Source organism: Gekko japonicus, unplaced genomic scaffold (assembly GCF_001447785.1).
Source record: "Gekko japonicus isolate JY-2015 unplaced genomic scaffold, Gekko_japonicus_V1.1 scaffold664, whole genome shotgun sequence".
NCBI classification, from domain to species: domain Eukaryota; kingdom Metazoa; phylum Chordata; class Lepidosauria; order Squamata; family Gekkonidae; genus Gekko; species Gekko japonicus.
In genome coordinates this window covers 758,672-779,137 of record NW_015166441.1, presented here as the reverse complement: position 1 = coordinate 779,137, position 20,466 = coordinate 758,672, and the positions used below count along the sequence as shown (strand labels likewise).

Genomic DNA, 20,466 nt, shown 5'->3' with positions numbered 1-20,466 from the left:
GTTTTGAAATTATGTACTATCAGGGCTTTTTTTGTAGAAAAAGCCCAGCAGGAACTCATTAGCATTAGAGGCCACACCCAACAGCAGAAACTTATTAGCATATTAGGCCACATCTCTGATATCACAGCTCATTAGCATATTAGGCCACATCCCCATGCCTTCCCTTGGCTTGCCTGGGCACCCCGCATTTAAATGACTCCCCAATCCTTCCAGGGGGCCCTCGGCCCGCCCACCTGGGGGGGGGTCGCTCTCCAGGCCTTCCCTCTGTAAGTCAGGCATTGAGAGGTTTTGGCTGCAGTGGGCGTGGTGAACACTGAAGCCAGCTGGAACTCTGTTCCTGCCCCAAAATAGCCCTGTGTAGTGTACAAAAATAAAATGTGGAATTTGCTGTCAGAGAATGTAGTGATGGCCACAGGAATAAACAGCTTTAAAAGGGGATTAGATAGATTCATGGAGATTAACTTTATCACTGGCTACTAGCCATGGTGACTGAGGCTTAGTGCCTCTGAATCCCAGAGCCCGGAGGCAACATCAGGGGAAGGCCTCAGAAGGAACTGGCTGGCCACTGAGTGAGACAGGATGCTAGACTCGATGGACCACGGGTCTGGTCCAGCAGGTCTTTTCTTATGTTCTTACGGTGCCACTGGACTCGAACTTTGTTCAAAGCAGTACCATGACGCCATAAACTGCTCTACAGAAGTAAACAGCCAGTCAGCGCTGAATCAGCAAAGTGTCATCTTTGCGGTGACTTGAGAAGGCGTTTGTTCTCTCTTCCGTTCTTGCTCTGGCGGGTTGGTGTTTTCCCCCCGTTCCACCTAATCCTTTACACAAATACAATTCTAAAACTAACGTGTGGCTCTTCTTCCGAAATCGCAAGGCAGACTAGCCGGCTACTGCCACGAGCCCGCCCTTTGGCGACAGGTATGCTCCCACGGCCTGTTCGCCCTGCCCATCTCTTTACCCGCCCGCCTCGCCTGGTAGCTCCGCCTCCTATCCATTCTCCTGTTTCTCGCAGTCTGCGCATGTGCGTTGCTGGGCCTCTTGGTGCAGGCCTTTTCTGAGGCGGAGTGGGTGTGGAAAGAGCGCGCCGCCGCGCTTCCTGTGTGCTGCGCCGGGGCTTGTCGGCTGCTGCGGGAGGTGAGTTTGTGGTTTCGGGCGCCGCCCGTTCTTGACGGGGTCGTCGGATGGGCTAGCGTCCCTCAGCCCTGGTCTCCTGTGGCTATCACCTGAGCAGGGGGCGACAGCTGCTGATGTTTAGCCTGAACCCCTTTCCGTTCCTTCTCCTTCTCTTCCTGCTCCTGCCTCTGTCCTGGCAGACGGTTTGTTGTTAACTGAGCCCAGAGCGTAATCTGATTTCGTGGCTCTTAGCCTTCCCCGGCAGAGTGGACTCCTTGGAGGCGGTGGGTGGTTGCCGACTGGCTGCTTATGGACTGGGGACTGCACTGATTCGCGTGTTGCACGGTCCTCGGTCACCTCGTACCTGAACGTGAGAACTGCTTCTACAAAGTCTTGGGTTCCAGTTGATATCAGTTGCCATGAAAGCTGCGTTTGTTGTGTGGTGGCATCTCGTCACACATGCAAGTTACCGTGTATGAACGTGATTCAGGGGCCCCTAGAAGTTAATGGTACTTTAATACAGAGGATGGTGGTTTCCGATACTAAGCCCAGCTGTTTGTCCTAAGGAAATAACAGTGCAGAAAAATGACAGTAATGCTCATTTTTGGCTCATTTGCAGGTGTAAGGCTTAATTTGAGCCCGAAGAGCCTCAGAATGTGTTGATCACCAAGGCATCAGCTATGGGATATGGAAAGTAATAACAAAGAGCACCCTTCAGCAGGTCTAGAGGGTCTGTTTCCCCCTACAGAGTTTGCAGTAAGGCACATCTCAAGTGAGTCAGATGATGGAGGGGAGCAGTCCCAAAAAATTTTTAATGATGAAAATGCTAGATCTTAATCTGTGTTTTTATTCAGTCAAAGAATGTGCTATATGAATGTCTCTCCCCTCTTCTACCCTGGGACTGGGCCAGCAACATTTCCATTCTGATGGTGTAGCCTCTATCCAATTATGAGCCCCAGGATCTCTCTTTTGAATAATTTTAATTAATTAATAGTTGTGAAGTCAGTACTGAAATGGCTGGTTGTGGCCTTTCTGTAATCAAATAAAGAAGCACACCAATTTTTAAAAGCTTCTGTGAGATTGCCATTTCAGGTAATTCAGGAAACAATGTCCAGTTCATTGCCTGATGTTCAAGCGTATCTAAGGGGACAAGCTTTGTTGCGTGTTTACTTGAATTAGGTTTATAGCAGCCCAGGAGGTGGTAGACTGAAGTTTTTCAGACCTAGTTTCCAATAAGAATGATTTGCATGTTTTAACAGGAAATGGCTATACATAATTGCTGTTTATTGTATTTGGGCATAGGTAATTTTTGTGGACTCGTCAAAGCATTTGGTGGTCGTGAGTCAAAATGCTTGGTAGAAGACCCAGGAAAAACCCCCAACAAAAGGGTCAGGGAGCTGCTGCAGCAAAGCAGGTATATAAATCTTTCTACTAGCAGTATGTGTACCTTGTTAGAAGAATGTTCCAGCATTAAGCCCATTTTGTTTGTGCAACTTTTCATTGTGTTTCTGTAACTCAAGACACTATAGAATATGTCTTTTTCTTACATCTATAATAGTTGAAAATTGGTGCATTTGATAGTCTATGTTTTATGTGCATCAGGAATTCACTCATAGACTTTACTCCAGTTTTGAATTATACATGTATCTCAAGCTGTATGGTTTCTGCGTGGCAGGTTATCCTAGATTTAAACAAGCCCTTACAGATGCCCAGCTAGACTCTTGTTACTATACTCTGTTAGGCAATTTATCCTTGAAATCTTTGCCTTGTGACCTGATGAGTCATTCTCCATTATAAGAGTCTTAGGCTCCCATCAGAATTTTTACCAGCTCTTGAATGCTTAGGAAAACTTCTGATAATTGAAATGCTCAGAATGCTATCTTTAGAGGGGAGCAAGAAAGAGCCAGAATACCTGGCTCTTGGTTGTTTAAATCAGCTTTTTTTCTTGTTTTCATAGTCTTTTTATTGTCAATGTGTTGGTAGAAGTGCCAGATTTATTATTTACTATCACATTCTAAAGTGGGTATATGACAGGGTAGCTTAGCGCCCTGTGTTATTTCATACAATAACAGTGAGCTTTAAAGCAGTTACAACCTTGTAAGCCCATTGACTGTTTAGGACTGCAGTGTAAATGATTAGAGCAGATCTAGTCAATTATTTGTAACATGTATTTATGGAAGGGACCAGAAACTGTTGAGATCTAGAATAATCCTTTGAAGTACGATTCCTCAGCATCCTACAAACCAGCATATATTGTCCAGGCTACTGTGTCATTAACAGAGGATGTAGAGAGAAGGAAGGAAAAGCAGCACAAATAACTCGGTTCAGGTAAGTGGTTCTTTATGCTGCTGGGTAAAGCAACACATCCCAGACTTACCAGCTAATTTGGCTTTTTAAAAAATGACTGGGCTGCAGGTCTTACAGAGTAGTAGTCATGATCTTTCTGAAAGGAAGTCTGTGTGAGATAATGTGGCACATTTTTATTCCGCCATTCCTCCAGGGAGCTTGGCAAGGCATACTTGTTTCTTCCTTATTCCATTTTATTCGCATAACAATCTTGTGAGAAAAGTTAGGCTGAGAAAAGCCCAGAGTCAGACATTTGAGTTTCATAGTACAGTGGGGATTTGAACTTCTGTCTCCCTATTCTGACTACACCATGCTGGCCAAGATTCACAACCTGGAGATATCTGAGCTGTTTACAAATTGAGGAGCTTTGGTTTGAATAATAAAGGGAAAAGGCTCTGGAGGTTAAAACTGAAAAAGTGGGGCAGTAAAGAAAAATTAAGTATTACATCCGTAAAAGGGTAACAGTAGTGAAGATGATCCAGCACACATTTAAGCATACTTAAGCCCATTGACTCCTGCCAACCTAGCAGTTCGAAAGCAAGAAATTGCAAGTAGATAAATAGGTACCACTTCGGTGGGAAGGTAACAGTGTTCCGTGTGCCTTGGTGTTTAGTCATGCCAGCCAGATGACCACGGAAATGTCTTCGGACAGCGTTGGCTCTTCGGCTTTGAAACAGAGATGAGCACTGCAACCCTAGAGTTGGATTCGACTGGCTTTCGAGCAAGGGAACCTTTACCTTTTAAGCCTATTGAAATCAATACCTTAAAGTGCATTTAACTCTATTTGTCTTGTGGCCAGCATAGATAGTGCATCTTGGATGAAATTTGTTTTAGCTGTGTTTAGTGTATGCCATGAGATTGTTCGGTTGCTCTTGGTTTTGGTTTTTGTTTTCAACCCCCGAAGGGATATTTTTTATTGCATTTTCTATAAACTACAAAGAAATAAGGGAGGGTATCTACAAACTACAGGTGAAAGGAAAGAAAACCCTCTAAAAACCCAAGAGGTGGTGGCTATTACAAAGCATATAAAAATTTGCTAAATTGTTAGAGAGATTATTAGTTACATTGAGTGTGATCAATATATGTATGCTTGTGTTATCAAAAACAGTTAAAATAACTGTTCAAGAAATACCACAAAACCCCCGCTAATAATAATCCACTTAAGGCTAACTTCAGAGTCATTCAGCATCTCATTTTTTCCTCTTCTATTACTCAATTGATAGTCTTGTTTGGGAGCGGCTACCCCACGTTGCGAATCGGAATCTTCTTCAGAAGTTGTAGCATCAGAGTCATTGTCGTTTCTTTTGTCACTGTCATCGTCTTCTTTGTCGTCCTCTCCTGTAGAACCAAGTTGCTGCTTAGCAATGTTAATTCTTTCTTTCTTGTCGTTTATCTTTAAAAGGATGTTCTCGGGTACCAACCATCTGTAAGGGATGTTGGTTGTTTGCAAAAACCTTGCCAAGTCTTTAAATTTCTTTCTCTTCCTAATTTCAAATGGAATATCTTTCAAAACCCTTATTTCCTTGCCCTCGATTTTTAGGGACATTCCTGATGTTGCTTTCAGGATTTGATCCCTCACATGCCTTTTTGAGAATCTGACCGCTATCTCCTCTGGCAGAGTTTTCTTCTTTATATATTCTGAATATGATCTATAGACCACATCCATCTCGTTTTGAATATAATCCGCTTTTAAATCTGCAATCGGGGCCAAGGCATCAATCAGAATTTGTTTCAGATTCTCCCCCTTAGTTTCAGGGTGCCCCTGAAATCTCAGGACAAAGCTTGCTTTTTCCATTTGGAGTTGCAAGCGCTGTGATTTATCAGATGTTCTCTTCTTTTCCAACATCTGCACACATTTTTTAACCTTTTTAGACTTGGCATCCACCTCCTTCACCGTCTTGGCTGTCTGCTCAGTCTTTTTGTTAATTTCGCTTAGCCGGAGCTGCTGGGCTGCGAAGTTCTGATTTAAAGTTGTCAGTTGCTCGTTTATGTTTGTCATTTGTTCCAGCAGAGGCGCAAAGAGTCTGCTAACATCTTTGAAATGTCTGTGGAAGTTTCCGGTCGGCTGACCAGCCCAGCTGGACTTGGGCTTCCTGAAGAAAGCTTAAGTTTCGCTTGCTTATCCTTCTCAGTTTTTTTGCCCGCCAACTTTGGGGATGTTTATCTTTAAGAGTAGTTTGCCAAAAGTCTCTAAAGTTCGCGCTAATGCTTGTAAATCTCTTATGAAGTTCTTAAAACAGCTCCGTTTTGCTTTTATGGCTGCCTCCCCCCTTTGGAGAGGCCTCTGTCTTTGCGTTTGGGAAGTTCCCTCCCCTCACTTACTTTTATTGCGGGGGGGGGGGCTTTCTGCCTTTATCCTGGTGTTTTCGCTTTCATGGACTCACAGTTCATGTCGGCCCGAAGACCTCGCCAAAGGTACGTGTTGCTCGCTCGGCCTCCATGCGCTTGTCCTGGTCAGCGGCTTGAGATCCATAGTGGACGCACAGCAGCAGGACCGTCAGGGCAGAAGGGAGTCTCAATTCTCCGGCAGCGTGCCAGAGGAGAGGCAACTTTTTAGCGCCCCATGGCTGGGGACCCAACGTAAGGGCCCCGGGGGAGTGTGTACGATCACACCCCCTCCCAACTACTGGCATGCAGATCGCGTCCCTGGGAGCTCCAGGAACGCATCCGCCATTGAGACACCAAAGATCGGAAGCTTGGTTGCTCTTATTCATGGGTAAGGATGAATTACCAGTCTTTTGTATGTGCCTATGCATTACACCCATAACTCTACTTATTGTTACAGTCTTTTTGCAAAAGATTCAACATTTTAAAATATCTAAATTTTACAAAAGTTCAAATGATAATTCAGTAGTCTCAAATGCAGTCTTTTGAACCAAGAATATACATATAGATTTTGCAGCTTTACAAATATGAATTTGCATGGTTTATTTTATCATTATTACTGTCTATACCAGTTTTCTCCCAGTTATTTACACATGGCTGAACTTCTGCAGGTTCTAAAGAGAGAAGCCATATTTCCCCACATTTCCCTGGAGTGGGGGCAAGTATATTTTCTTTGTTGTGAGCAAATTTTTGATATATAATTTAGCTTTGTTTATCACTGACTTTGATTACTCCGTATCATTAAAATAACAGCTCCTTTCAAATCTTGAGAACTGAATTGTTTAGATTCATGTGCCTGAAAACAGACTATACAAGCAGGGACCCGCACGACTTATATGGGGATTCATCTTCACGCACACCCTTTGCTCTCTTGGCTGTCTGGCAGCCCACAGTGCCACCAGAGAGTGGGGGTGCTCAGGCTCCCACTCCACTCCTTAGCAGTGGAAAGGGGAGGGAGGATCTCACCCGCTCCTCTTCACACTCTCCACTGCTCTGTCTGCCCACCCGTCTCTGTAGAGAGTGGTGGGAAGAGAGGGGCTCTCCCTCTCTCTTCTGCCTGCCTGCCTGCCTACAGTGTTGCCATGGCCTCTGGTTATCTGGCTCAGGCGGCAGTGGCTCCCCCCCCATCTCCCACACACCATCCAACCAAGGCAGGCAACACTGTTCAGTTTGGGGAGGATTTAACTCCCTCTATTTTAAAAACTGTAGTTTGTAGAAAAATGCCCTTACTCTCTACATTGCCCCAATCCACAGATTTATTTGGATTGGGGCTATGTTGAGAATTAGATGTATTGATGTCTGTTGGCAGTGGAACTTAGTTTTAGGCAAACAGGTTTACAGCGTTGGTTTAAGGCAAATTAAGCCCGTTTGACATTTTAGTTTGTAACATGTAGAGATGTTCACACAGCGCTAATATTGCAGTGGCTGTGATAAGCCTGCTGTCCTCACCAGAGCATTTTCTCTCTTGCCAACAGCTGGGACTTTTTCTAGAGTTCAGCCCCGAAGAGATGATGCGAAAAATGGAGGAGGATGGTGATGATGGGGACCTAGAAGCAGAACTGGCTGCTATCACAGGAGAGAATGTGTCCACTGGGAAGACAAAGCCTAAAGGAAAGAGTAAGTTTGTTCAAAAGAAAAAAGGTATTTTTTAAAATTAAAAAGACGTTAGCATTTAGTTGGGGATTTTTGCTTTTGCTATGTAGAATTTAATCAAGATCTCATTTGCAGAAAGAAATTTTAATTTAGCAACTAGAGTCATTGTGTCAAAGCTGAAGTTAGGCCAATCCAGCCTAGAAATAAAGATAAACTTTTTCATCCATGGTGGAAAACAGTAGTCTAAACCTAATTCCATAGCAAAGCCATGTTAGTTTGTAACAACAAGAGAGTTTATGCATCTGAAGAAGTGAACTCTGACTCATGAAGGCTTAACCTGGAATAAATGTTAGTCTTTAAGGTGTCACTTGATACCTGTTCTGTATTAATAATTTGACTAGTTTCCTGCACAATGTGCTGTATATGTTACCTTGAATGTCCAAAATGGAAGCTTTTAACTGTTTGCTGGTACGTTTGTAGTCTCCAATACTGGCTTTTCACAGTAACACACATGACAGATTTTTAGGGCTTCTTCAGACTTGTTAATGCACATGTATGTGTACTTGCCCCTTCTTTATGTGCACTGAGCCTAGGAAGTCTTGGGATTGTGCATCTCTTTCCTTGCTTTTCTCAGTGGATCTTGTGTTGTGCTCTTCCCCTTTCTGCAATGGTAAGAATTAGGCATGCTTAAATAGGAATTCAGGCTACAAGAGCAATCACTGAAGTCAGCAATAGGAGTCAAACAGAGAAGATGACAGGGGGGGTTGGACAGATGGCAGAACATGAGGAAGGAGGAGACGATACAAAAGTAGGAGGGGGTGAGCTATATATACAAGCCTTAAAGCTCATGAGTATAAGCTCATAAAGACAATAGAAGAGGAGTTGGCTGAGAGAAAAATAATTTAATAATGATAGTTCAGCAGAGCTAGAGGTCTAGAGAGCAGATTCTTAAGGCTGGAGCTGAGAGTCTCAGGTTTTATGTCCCTGTTAGTTCCTTATTGGCCTGTGTTCCCCATCTCTGAAGCAAAATAAAGTGCCCTGTCCCTCAGGGTTTTTTTTAAAATTAGGTGTAGTATAAATACAATACAATACCAAGAAACTGCAGTTAAAGTAACAGAGTAAAACCATTCAAACCATATAATGGAAAACACTGATAACATGAAACACAATAAGTGAACTTCACACTGACAATTAAACAACCACTTATAGCAAGCTATAATAAACCATCCTAATAATATTCATGAGAATAGGTAGAGAGAGCAAAAGTCTACACTAAGTTGTGCTGCAGACATCTGTGGGCCAATATTAGCATTGATGAAGGGGGCCCATTTAAGCATTAAGCTCTCGGAAGGAGCAACCATACATGACTGAGAAGTCTGTTCAGAGATCTTGTCAAAAATAAAGTAGTCCCAGACCTTAAGGAGCCACTGGTGTAATGACGGAATAGTATGAAGTTTCCATTGCTTGAGCAATAACATTTTTTGCCACTGTAAATAGAACTGCAATTAGGTTCCTGTCATGTTTCGGGATTTTGGTTTTGAGCCATACATTTAAAAGGATAGGAGCAGGGTCTTTAATGACCATATGGCCAGTCCATTGTTTTATAACCAGTATGATTTGGTTCCAAAAATCCTCTATGAGTGGACACGTCCACCAGTTGTGGAAGTAGGTGTCCTTTCCCCCACACTGTTTCCAACAAAGGGGGGAATTTAATGGGTTAACATGTGCTAGTGTGACTGGAGTTAGCTACCATCTTAAAAGAAGATTGACCAATTGGGTGTGGATAAGCGTTGACCGTGAGGTATATATCGATGAAACCCAAATTCTGGTCTATTGTTCCTCTGTGAGGTGCTTATTTAAGTCTTTATGCCATGCAGTTTGAAAAGAGGCAGTGGGTAGTTCTAGATTTGTCAAAAGAAACTTGTAAAGCATGGAGACCATCCCCTCTTTGTGGAATACTTTAGAGTTCAGTAGTCGTTCATACAAACTCAGAGGTTTACTAAAAGCTATTTTATCAATGGACTAGATGCTTTAACTGAAGATATTCGAACCAAGGAAGGGTCTGTCCCTCAGGGTTAGAAGCAAGAGACTAGTACTTAGAGTACTCCTCATATCATACATGATCAGCACCCTCAAAAGTATGGTAGCCGTTTTTACTGCAAGCGAAGGGGTGGCAGGTGGACGTACGAAGCATAACAGAGTTCCTAAAGGAAGGAACACACTGGTGGGCAGGCATGTTTTTCCCTACCCCCACCATTGCATATGCCATTGCTGCCAGTGTCACATGCAGTATGGGTGGCCTGTGCTGCTTGAAAGAGTTAGCTCTCGCCTGGTTAGAAAATGTGTGTGTGAACATATATACATCCATTTGAACTTGTACTTGCAGGCTTTTGCCTTTGCTGTACTGGAAGATCAGTTGTACAATGTGGATAAAACGTGGCTGAAAGCATTCAGCCTCTATTCAACAACTACAGTCTCATGAGGATGCATATTACAGTGACAATATAGCCCTGTGTGGGCAAGGCTGTATGTAGGCCACTGTGTTGCATCTTTAGCTCCCAAACTCTCCAGGAGAATTGGTGATCGTTTCTTAGGGAAATAAGGTTAGTCCAGAGTAGCAGCTACTTTATTTGACCTTTATTCCACCTTTAGTTATAGACTGCCTTTCCTGTTTCCATACGATATGCAAATATATATAAACAGTAAAATTAATTTAAAATTAACAATATTTTGTAATCTGTTAATCCAACAACACAGACGATAAAAATCTAAAAACCCAAGAATCAATGAGAAGCCTGTCAACATAATGCCACATTTCAAGCTGTCTTAAAGGAGAAATAAGGATGGTATAGCCTTTTCACCTCACTGCATACGTTCCATGTAAGTGGAACCACCACTGAAAAAGCCCTATGATGGGCTGTAGCTGGTCTTACCTCCCTAAAAGAAGGCACAGGGCAGGTTGTTAGACAGAATGGAGTTGATATATGGGCTCCTTACTGGAGAAGGGTCTTTCAGGTACCTCTTTGTTGTAATTCTATGGTTAACACCAAGTGTCTGAACCTCAGGGTTCCCTCTCTCAGGTTTTATCCCATTTTCATTTTGTTCTCCAGCTCCTCTACCTACGGATCATATTGAAAAGATGGCTGCAGATTGTATGAAGGACTTGGATGAGGATGAGGATGATGATGAGCTAGAGGAAGACAATGATCTTTTGGTATGTATAGATTTCTGTTGGCAGGTGATTTGTCAAGGAACAGCCATCATTGTCTTATATGGAAGATTGCAGTTGGGAAGTGCAAAGTCAGTTCTGCAGATCTTTATGCTAATAAGCTATAAATTATCAAAGCTCAGGATTTCCCATTTCACTTGAAGGGAAGGACATGGTCACATCATCACTGATTGCTAGCAGTCTCATTAACTGAAGCTGGAATTGACATAGCATGGATGAAGAAAATACATAGGAACAAGAGTAGAAACATATCCTGCATGTGTAAGGAGTGGTGGTAAAGAAAGTGCTGTTTCTGAGTTGTGACAACGCTGTAGGTATTCCAATTTTTAGAAGTGATTCGGGGGGAAAGGTGACATATTACAGGGCTGCTAATTGTTTAGGCCCTGCTCACAGTAGGAAAAGAGCTTTGCATTTTATCCTCATGTGATTCTTCCATGTAAAGTAACTGTCATATTGCGCAAGACTATGAGGTCGTGATAGTTGAAGCTGAGAGGAAGAGGTTCAGCTGCCATTGCTGGAAGCTTGGCAATAGTATAATTGGGTCTTTTATGTTCACTTGACATTTTATGTGCTGTGTACTTCCTCAGGAATAGACCTCTTGTAGAGGCATGGTTACCTCCTCATGTGTTCTTGCTTGCCCGAGAAATGTGTTAAGGGCTTTCAAATGATAGATTCACCAGGCAAGAAAGTTATAAACACCAGAACAGACTGAACATATGACACTGCCTTAAACTGAATCAAACTATCGGTCCATCTAGCTTAGTGGCAGTAGTATTTTAGGGTCTTCAGCAGAGAGGGAGGTTTTTCCCAACACCTGCTCCCTGATATCCTTCAACTGAATATCCAAGAAAGACTGGAACTTTCTGCATGCCCCACTGATCCATGGCCAAAACTTCTGTAGATAAAATATGATTTAAACAGCTCTTAGATCATTCAGAAATAATGCTGCATTTTAAAAATAAAGTGGCATTGGCTTAGTGTAAGAGGGATGCCTCTGTCATTCTAAATAAGAGACTTCAGGCCATGTCTTGGAATAGTGACAGTGGAAAGGTGCTAAGTATTCTTTAGTTCATTCTAACACCGCACCCCCTTGCACTGGTTCTTGCTGTAGGCAGAGTTGCAAGAGGTTCTGGGAGAAGGAGGAAGCACTGAACATGAGACAGAAAGCATAGCTGTGTCTCCTATGGCCACAGATCAGCTTACTGAACTACCGACACAGGTAGGTGAAAGTTTTTGTCTTTAAGCCCATTGGCCTACATTTTAAATGGAAAGGAATTAAAAGCCATCTGGGTCACCATTCTGCCTCCACGTCTCCCAGTGTATTTTCTCAATATTGAAAAGACTTCTGCCTTCTGTATCGGAGCATAGCACTGTGCTTTGTTTTCACTCTGTAAATCACTTGGGGTATATTAGTCATTTTGAAGAAGAAGAAATAATAAAGGCACGAATATATGTTTAGGCATGTACATAGCAAAAGCTTCTTTTGTCTCTGAGCACAGGCTCACACAGTTCCTTTGTACTTTGTGGTCTACATGGAATGAGGAGCAGAAATGAATCTTACACTTGCATTGGGGTCCATACATTTGTTTACAATAGTTGCATTTTCCCTCTTTTATGGTTACAACTGAGCATGTCCTAGAGATCCTCCAAGATATCTGATTTTAAGAGCATAATTTGAATGGTATAGACTGACGAGGGTAGAGCAGAATTGCCTCCCCTGTTCACCTCTGTAGGATTTACCCAGTTGCCTTCATTTTGAACAGGTTCTCTGAATCCTGTGTCATTCGTGTTAATTAGCAGGATCAGGTTTGATTAATAATCACACCAATATTTATAGTGGTAACCTCTTTGGGGAATTTTTCAAAGCAAATAAATTCCAGTTGGTTTCCTTGTTCTTTGGGGGGGGGAGGTATTTCTCCTGCTGAGTTTTCCTCACAGAATAAAAGGACAGAATTTTGCAAGCAGGCCTAGTGAAGGAGGTCATTTTGAACACTCGTAGCAAACGGCCGAGAGAACATTTTTAGTGTCTGCAAAAATACTATGCAGTCAGTCTTTGTTAGCAGTGACTAAACATTTTTGACTGTGTTCCCTCATCTTCTCTACTTGACCAAATATCTCTAGTTATCCCATGGTTGCAAATTTTCCTGAGGTACTCCACCCACTTCTCTATTGCTGCTTTGATGGGAAGCCCAGGAGTAGACACATGGAATGTTTGCTGAAGGACAAGAACCTCTCTGTTCAAAAGAGGTTTCCTGTTCAATCTGTGCTGTCTTATATGTGCCTGTCCTAGAGAGCTGTTTTCCTCTGGTAATCAGTTTTGTATCAGAGTGTGTGTAATTCTGTAGAAATACTTTTGCTTTTTATTTTCTTTATTTTTTGCTCTTTTGAGATGTCTTCTGCTTCCAGTGAACTACAGCGAACAGTAGAAGAAAGAATAACTAACTATAAGGCAGCGATAATGAATGCAAAGAAAGCAGGGGAGAGTGCCAAAGTACGACGGTATGAGCGAGGCCTTAAGGTATGTTGTGTTAACCATAAATCCTTGTACTTTCAGTGGAGAAGGGAAAACTCTGTTTAAAATATGCCTGTCACTCCCATATATTGCAAAGAAATGCAGAAATGTGATATTTTCAATGTAGTTTTTAATTGTATGTTCGTATAATGTATGTATGTATAAACAGAATAATGAATACACGTAGAAACAGAATTGTATAGGATAACAGAAGCCGCTCCATTGAAATATTTTTGTATGAAATAAAAAGAAAATTTTGTTTTTAATTGGAAATACCATTACTAAAGGGGTCAGACTCAGAGAGCTATTGTACGCTAGAGGTGTGGTGTTAGGTGGCTGCACTATCCAGTGAATGTGCTTTATTTGCAGTACTTTATTTGCTGTTGATACAGATTGATTTGCATGAATGTTTTGCAAAATACACTAAGATAGAGTTTTCCCATGTTCTTGTAGCACTGAAAGGCTGTTATTCTCAGGAACATGGTGGGGTATGAGATTGCAGGTATCCTATGAAGTTCTCTCCAAGCAGCCTTTGAAGCATGACTTAAGGTGACAACTATTGATAGTCTGCTACTTGAAAACAACTTCCAGACAAATTCATTTGTGTGTGGATATGCTTCCCTTGTTACATCAGCCTGATAGCTGATACAGAATGATTTAAGATTCTTACTTTGCGTAGGAGTCATCCAGCAAATTGTGTAATTTCTGTGTATACAACTGGATCGTTCAGAAGATTCAGAATAGAAGCAATTCTAAAACAATTGTATATATTTGATAGGTGATCTTGGATCACGTAGAATGAACTTTTTAAATTAGTATCTGTGATGCTTGCAAGAAGCAACCACCTTCCTGCCAGTCTGAGAGACCAAGAGCAGATTAGTAAAAATAAGTTGCCCCAGAGAAAATTAGGTACACTTCTTTAGAAATGTTTATGCCTTTTCTGCTTCCAGTACCTGTGTTTTACATTGGGTTGCCATTGTTTCCATTGTAATGAAGGGGCTTGATTGGGATGAATGGCAGGTGCTGCTTTTACCTGGTGCCTTTATCCCTTAATTACTGCTAGACTTTGGAAGCTATGCTGACTGCTGTGAGGAAGGGCAAGAAAGTGAATGAGGAAGAGATGCCACCACCAGTTGCTTCAGGAAAGAGCTCTGTAGCCATGCCACAAGCCATGCATAATTTGTCTAAAAGCTCAGATGATCAAGAGAAAGTAACAGTCCCTGAGAAGGAAGAGAAGGAACAAGTCTCTGCTGTAGACCATGAATTAAAGAACCCCAGTGGTGATGAGTTGTTTGTGAGCACAACTGCTCTCCGGGGCCAGGATGCAGATGGAGTTGCTACAGGAACAGATACCACTTTTGAAAATAGTAAGTACTTCTGCTATGGCCCTTTCCCATAAGTCATCTCTATTCTGGATATGTTTGAGTAATACACTCGTTGCTGTTTCTGTCTTCCGGGGTGCAGGGGGGATGGACTGGGAAGTGTTCTTCACTTTGTTTATAGTAGGTGTTTGAGAAGTCTTACTTGGGTGGCTTACTGTCTTGTTCAGATTCCTCAAACCTTTGTATGAGAGAACTACTTGTGACAAGAGAGAAGGAATATAAATTAGCAGCACTGAAAGCCAAGCAGGAAGGTGATCTTGAGAAGGCTAAAGAATACATGAGAACTGGAAAGGTAAGGCTTCATTGATTCACAAGTCCAAGCAGCTTTGTGCAAACCAGTTTTTTCCCTAGGAATTTGGTTTGCCCAAAAATATTTCCATCTTCAGAGAGTAAGTTTAGGATCTAGTTTATGTGTTATTTTCTTTGTAGAAGAAAATTAGTGTCCCACCCCAGATGACATCATAAAGTTACATTCAATGTATAAAATGGGGTTATCATATTATAATGAATCTCTCAGTCCTTACTAATGTGATGAGCTGTGCTTTGTGATAATACTAGGAGTAGGAAATTCACCACAAGGATACTGGTTCCTAGGCATCTTAGAGATCTGCTCTTTTTTATGGCTGCTTGTGCTAATGCACATCATTGTTATGTAGCATATATCACTGTAATGCCTGAAAATCCAGCATAAATGACCAAAACCTAACTGAAACAACAGTGCTTTCACCTTGCACTAGAGTGATAACTAAGATGTTCTAGGCAACATCCCAGTGAAGAGTGGCCCACAATTGTGTTGCCACAGTCCTTTCTTGAGTGAATAGATCTAGGTGTCATAAAGCATCTGTCAAGAGTCAGAACCCCAGCACCATCTTCTGGTATCTGCCTTCCAGGTACAGTGGAACCTCCATAGTACAGTCCCCACCCCCCATCTTAGCAAGGCATTTCAGAAGGCTATCATGGTTATTGGTATTAAAAGCCACCATCTCTCTCCTGATTCAAGTATTAGCCAGAGTGAACATGGCAGTTTCAGTGCCAAAACTGGGCCTGGAAGCCAACTAAAATTGGTCCCAATAATCCAGTTTCACTCAAGGCTGCCCAGAGCTGAAATGCTAGGGAATGAGACATTTCAAAAACAGGAACATGAAGCACTTAGTTTCCTCAATTGTATTTGCAGTTTTTTGAGATATATGTGGCCAGGACTAATGGAAGAGTATGAAGGGATTGCACTTTATCCATGTAGTGCAGCTGCCCCCTATTAACTGTCATTGGAAATGGTTTTTAAATGGATTATATTTCAGGTTTGCAAGTTGATGGTTAGTAAATGGTTCAAAGAGTTACAAAACTTGTGATCCACTAAGCCAGATTTAGTGTCAAGAGGCTAAACTAGCAGAGTCACTCAAGGCAGAATGGTCACAGCTGAGATGCCAGACTAAGATGCAACCACCCTCTTCAGGGATCAACAGCCACATCAGCAGAAGAGAACAGACAGTTCCAATGATGATGGGGGCAGAGGAATCTGTAAGGAGATTCCTTCAGGCAGCTGCAGTAGTGGCTGAGAAGGGCAGAGGATCTTTCGTAGACAATGGCAGTGCCACTTCAGCTAACCCTGTTTAATACTGCGCAGAAGAAGGTTATCACTTCTGGTAATCTCTTACCTTGAGAACCCTATGAAGAGCCAATCCAAAACAGAAAAAGAAGACAGAACCCCCAGGGCGAATGGCACCTAGTTAGTTACTGGGGAAGAGCTGAGGACAACTACAAATAGAGCTGTTTTTAATGATACAACTGGACAAAGCCTGAAGGGCGTTCAGTTGTTGATGTCAGTGGATGTAAAAGGGAAGTCCAAATCTTGTTCAACACATCTACCAGGAACATGGACCGTGAAAAGTATGAATCAAGGTAAACTCGAAATCGTAAAATGGAACATTTAAACATTGCGGTCTTGAGAGGGTGTGAACTAAAGTGGACTGGATTAGGACATTTTCAGTCAGGAAATTACAAGGTGTTTTACTCTGGAAATGACAAACACAGAAGAAACTTAGTTGCTCTAATAGTGAGTCAAGATGTAGCACAAGTAATCAAGGGTTATAATGCAAAGTGTGATCGAATAATATCAATCAGACTTTATGGAAAGCCTAACAACATAACCATCCTTCAAGTTTACACCCCAGCTGCAGACGCTGAAGAGGAAGAAATGGAAAGCTTTTGTGCAAGTGTCCAAGAAGGAATTGATCACACACCTAAACAAGATGTGCTCATACTAATAGGTGACTGGAATGAAAAAGTAGGAAATAAAGCAGAATCAAATATTATTGGAAGATTTGGGCTAGGAGCATGAAATGAAGCAGAAGAGCGACTCATAGAATTCTGTGAAGATGACAAGTTGTTCATTGCGAACATATTTCAGGTAATCAGACAATTGTATATGTGGATATCATTGGATGGCCAATACATAAATCAAACATTTTACATAATTGGAAACAGAAGATGGAGAAGCTCTGTTCTCTTTGCTAAAACAAGACCAGGAACTGATTGTGGTACAGACCATGAAGTGTTAATATCAAAAATTATAATAAAGCTGACCAAAAACACCAAAACATTCATAGTGCCAAAAATGCAAACTAAGAAAGGTTTCCTGAAGAGTTTAAAGAGTATGTTTTTTACAAATTTAATTCAAGTGAATGGGAACCTGCAGTGAAGTGAAAACTGCACTGAGAGCAGTTGAGAGGAACAAATCGTCAGGAGTAGATGTGGTATCAATAGAGCTATACCAAGCCACAGAAACAGAGTCCATCAAAATCTTAACAAGAATATGCCAACAAGTATGGAAAACAAAATGATGGCCTGCAGACTGGAAATGCTGAATCTACATTCCAGTTCTGGAAAATGGAAACGTTAGACTGCAACAACTATCGGACCATCCCATTCATTTCTCACGTGAATAAAGTGATGCTCAAAACAACAAAGACTGTTACCATGTATGGAATGAGAAGTACCAGTTATTTAAGCAGGCACTAGAGATCATATTGCAAATTTACATGGGTAACTGGAGCATATGAGAACTTCAGGAAAAAATCAGCTTGTATTTCACAGCAAAGCTCTTGACTGTGTGGATCATGAAAAGCTATGGTTGGTATTAAAAGAAATAGGTGTGCCACAACATCTGATTGTTTTGATGCACAACCTGTACCCTGTCAAGAGGCTACTGTTAGGACATAATATGGAGAAAAAGATTAAATGGATTAAAGTTTAAGGACCACTGACCTAGACACTGGGCTGAGGAGATGTGGCTATGCAGAAATTCAACAGGTATATCTTTCTCACACTTGCTACATGTATACCTAATGCTGTGATAGGGTTCACTGTGCTTTATATGGCTTGTTGGTAGAAATTCATTAGGTAGATATGTAGCAAGTGTGAGAAAGATGTATCTGTTGAATTTTTACCTAGCCGCATCTCCTCAGCCCATTGTCTAGCTTAGTGGTTATTAACCTTTAATACACTACTGTCTACCAAGCACACACCACTCTCCTTGAATCCCTGCCCCCATCACAAGTAAACAAATTAGGGCATTAAAACAACAGACATGACAGGTGTACATAAGGTGTACTTATGATAATATAGGTGTACTTATGACAATACAGATTTCAGGCATACATTTAATGAATCACTTGTGCTTGATGGCCATCAGCTAACTCCTTAATGTTAGGTGTGATTCTTGTTTGCTGTGTTCTGCATTTTTAAGGCCGAGAGTGGGGCTAGAATATAGGATAGGGGGAATATAGGAGCAGTATATAACAACTGTCTTTCACTAGCAGACAAGCCATTCAAATAACAAGGGGCTGCCCAAAATCCAAATGATCAGCATATGCTCCCAAAAGTTTTGGCTGCCCCCCTGCAAGATTTGTAGCTTGCCCCAGTTTAGACTATTTTAGTGCTGACAGGGCAAGGGAAAGCAAGGATGTAGGAGGTAAGGGAACATAATATGCAAGACTGTGTTATGTGCTTAATGCTTACATGACACACTGTGTGTTTGAGTTTGCGTTCTGAAACATGGGTGAATTTGGCTTAACTCTTAAACTGAATGGTCCTAGCATTTTCTTTTTGGGGATTAGAAATCCACATTCTGTGACCAGGTAAACTAATTTACCCTCGCCAACCCAGCGGTTTGAAAGGTAAATAAAACGAGTAGATAAATGGGTACCTGCCCTAGGTGGCAGGGGGCACCCACCTCCTGGTTCCGTGCCAGGAGTGTTGGCAGCTGCAACGGAGGTAAAAGACGGCAGTGGCGAAAAACAACAATGGCGGCTGAATTCCGGATGACCAGACCTGACGGAAGGCGGAGCGAACGCAGGACGCGAGACGCAGGCGAAGTGGACGCAGGACGGCGCAGCACGGCTGGAGCCGGAAGGACGTGAGCCGGAAGCTGCAGCCGGAAGAGGGGTCGATCTGCCAACAGGGTGCTGATAGGGAGTCCCTCCCCTTGTGAAATGTGGCCCTAGGTAGGTTTAATCACTACTATATAGTAGTAAGTCTGTAAACCGCTCTGAGACCCATTAGGGGTTATGGGCGGTATATAAGTCTCATGTAAATAAAAAAATAAAAATAAAATATACAAATTAGAAAGACACACTTAAATGGATTATGTGCGTATTTTGTTCTAGCTATAAAGTAATATGGGATGTTGGCAAATACAAGGATGTTGGTGGGAAGGTGGTATGTAAGTGGCTAGGTGAACAAGGTGGTGGCAGTTGCCTCTGAAGCTACCGTATTTTAATCTGCACAAACCATTAGGTTTCCATTGACCAATCAGAAGCTGTGCTAGGCAAGAGTCCCACCCACTTTCTAAAAATACTTGGGCACCAAGTATGATGTCAGTGATCGCCATGGTGCCCTCAGGCACAGCATTAGGGATCCTTGTTTTAAAACATAGTAGGAGTTGGCTTGTTTGCTTGTTTTCCAAATCAGAATGAGCATTAGAAGCTTGAGTGAATATTATTGTAAATGAACGTAGACTTTCAAGCTTTTTTCAGGAGCAGTGTTCTAGGAATCATGTTGAAAGCAGGATCATGCAGATCTCTAAATCATCTGATAACAATTTGTATTGGTTTGACTATGCTGTGTTGTTTCAGAAATTCATCATGGTTCTAGAAGCACTGGACAGTGGACATTCTGTAGATCTCAAAGATATGCCTCCAGCCCCAGACGGTAAGACCACTAGTGATTTTTAAAAGTTTGGGTGCCAGTGAGGAATTGTAGTAGTAGAGAAGAAATAAGTAGAGTATCATAATCCCCATCTCTACAGAAACTATTAATTCTGATTGGTCTGAGCAGGCACATACCCTGCTTTTCTTCCTCTTTACTAAATATTCTGAAAGCAGTGAGTTTTTCTGAGGGTGGGTTTGCAATTTTATTATTTAATTTGTTAAAACATATCCCACCTTTTCTCGTGGCTCAAGGCATCTTTAAATTAAAAAAACACACACTAATATATTTCTCCATACCTGTTTAATGTAAAATACTTCCTCATAGCTGAAGGCAGCTTACCAATTACAATGTATAACAAAAAATAATAATAACCTACTTCTCCTCTATTACCTGCAGTCTAAACACTGTTAAAAACCATGGTAAATAAAATGGTCTTGCATCACTGCCTGAAGACTTCCAGTGATGGCATACTCCCACCTCATGGAGCCTGTTCCACAGAGTTGGAGCTATAATAGAATACAAACTCTGGATGATGCCAGGTGGGCCACCTTGAGTGGGGTTACAGTCAGTAGGTGGCAGCTTGAGGACTATATTTGGCACACAGGGACTATTGGGAGGAGAATGTTCTTTAGATGTGTGGGTCTTGGCTGTGAAGGACATTAAAAGGTTATAAGAGAAGAAGAAGACATTGGATT

The 20,466-nt window shown here is 41.9% G+C and overlaps 1 protein-coding gene across 4 annotated transcripts in view; it reads left to right on the top strand.

Annotated features, from left to right (window-relative positions):
* Positions 1 to 1,055: 1,055 nt before the first annotated feature.
* The window catches only part of CC2D1B (coiled-coil and C2 domain containing 1B), a 71,042-nt gene continuing 51,631 nt past the window's right edge, over positions 1,056 to 20,466 (top strand). For 3 of the 4 annotated variants that reach the window (XR_001482543.1, XR_001482544.1, XM_015411979.1), the window contains exons 1-10: positions 1,056 to 1,137; positions 1,736 to 1,888; positions 2,419 to 2,530; positions 7,323 to 7,464; positions 10,551 to 10,654; positions 11,781 to 11,888; positions 13,059 to 13,187; positions 14,245 to 14,548; positions 14,731 to 14,855; positions 19,696 to 19,771. Coding sequence is in view for 2 of the 4 variants with exons in the window: in XM_015411979.1 (XP_015267465.1) it covers positions 2,465 to 2,530; positions 7,323 to 7,464; positions 10,551 to 10,654; positions 11,781 to 11,888; positions 13,059 to 13,187; positions 14,245 to 14,548; positions 14,731 to 14,855; positions 19,696 to 19,771 (1,054 nt within the window). In the remaining 2 variants the exon portion in view is untranslated. The remainder of the gene's footprint in view (positions 1,138 to 1,735; positions 1,889 to 2,418; positions 2,531 to 7,322; positions 7,465 to 10,550; positions 10,655 to 11,780; positions 11,889 to 13,058; positions 13,188 to 14,244; positions 14,549 to 14,730; positions 14,856 to 19,695; positions 19,772 to 20,466) is intronic. The other variant, XM_015411980.1, reaches the window with a different exon arrangement.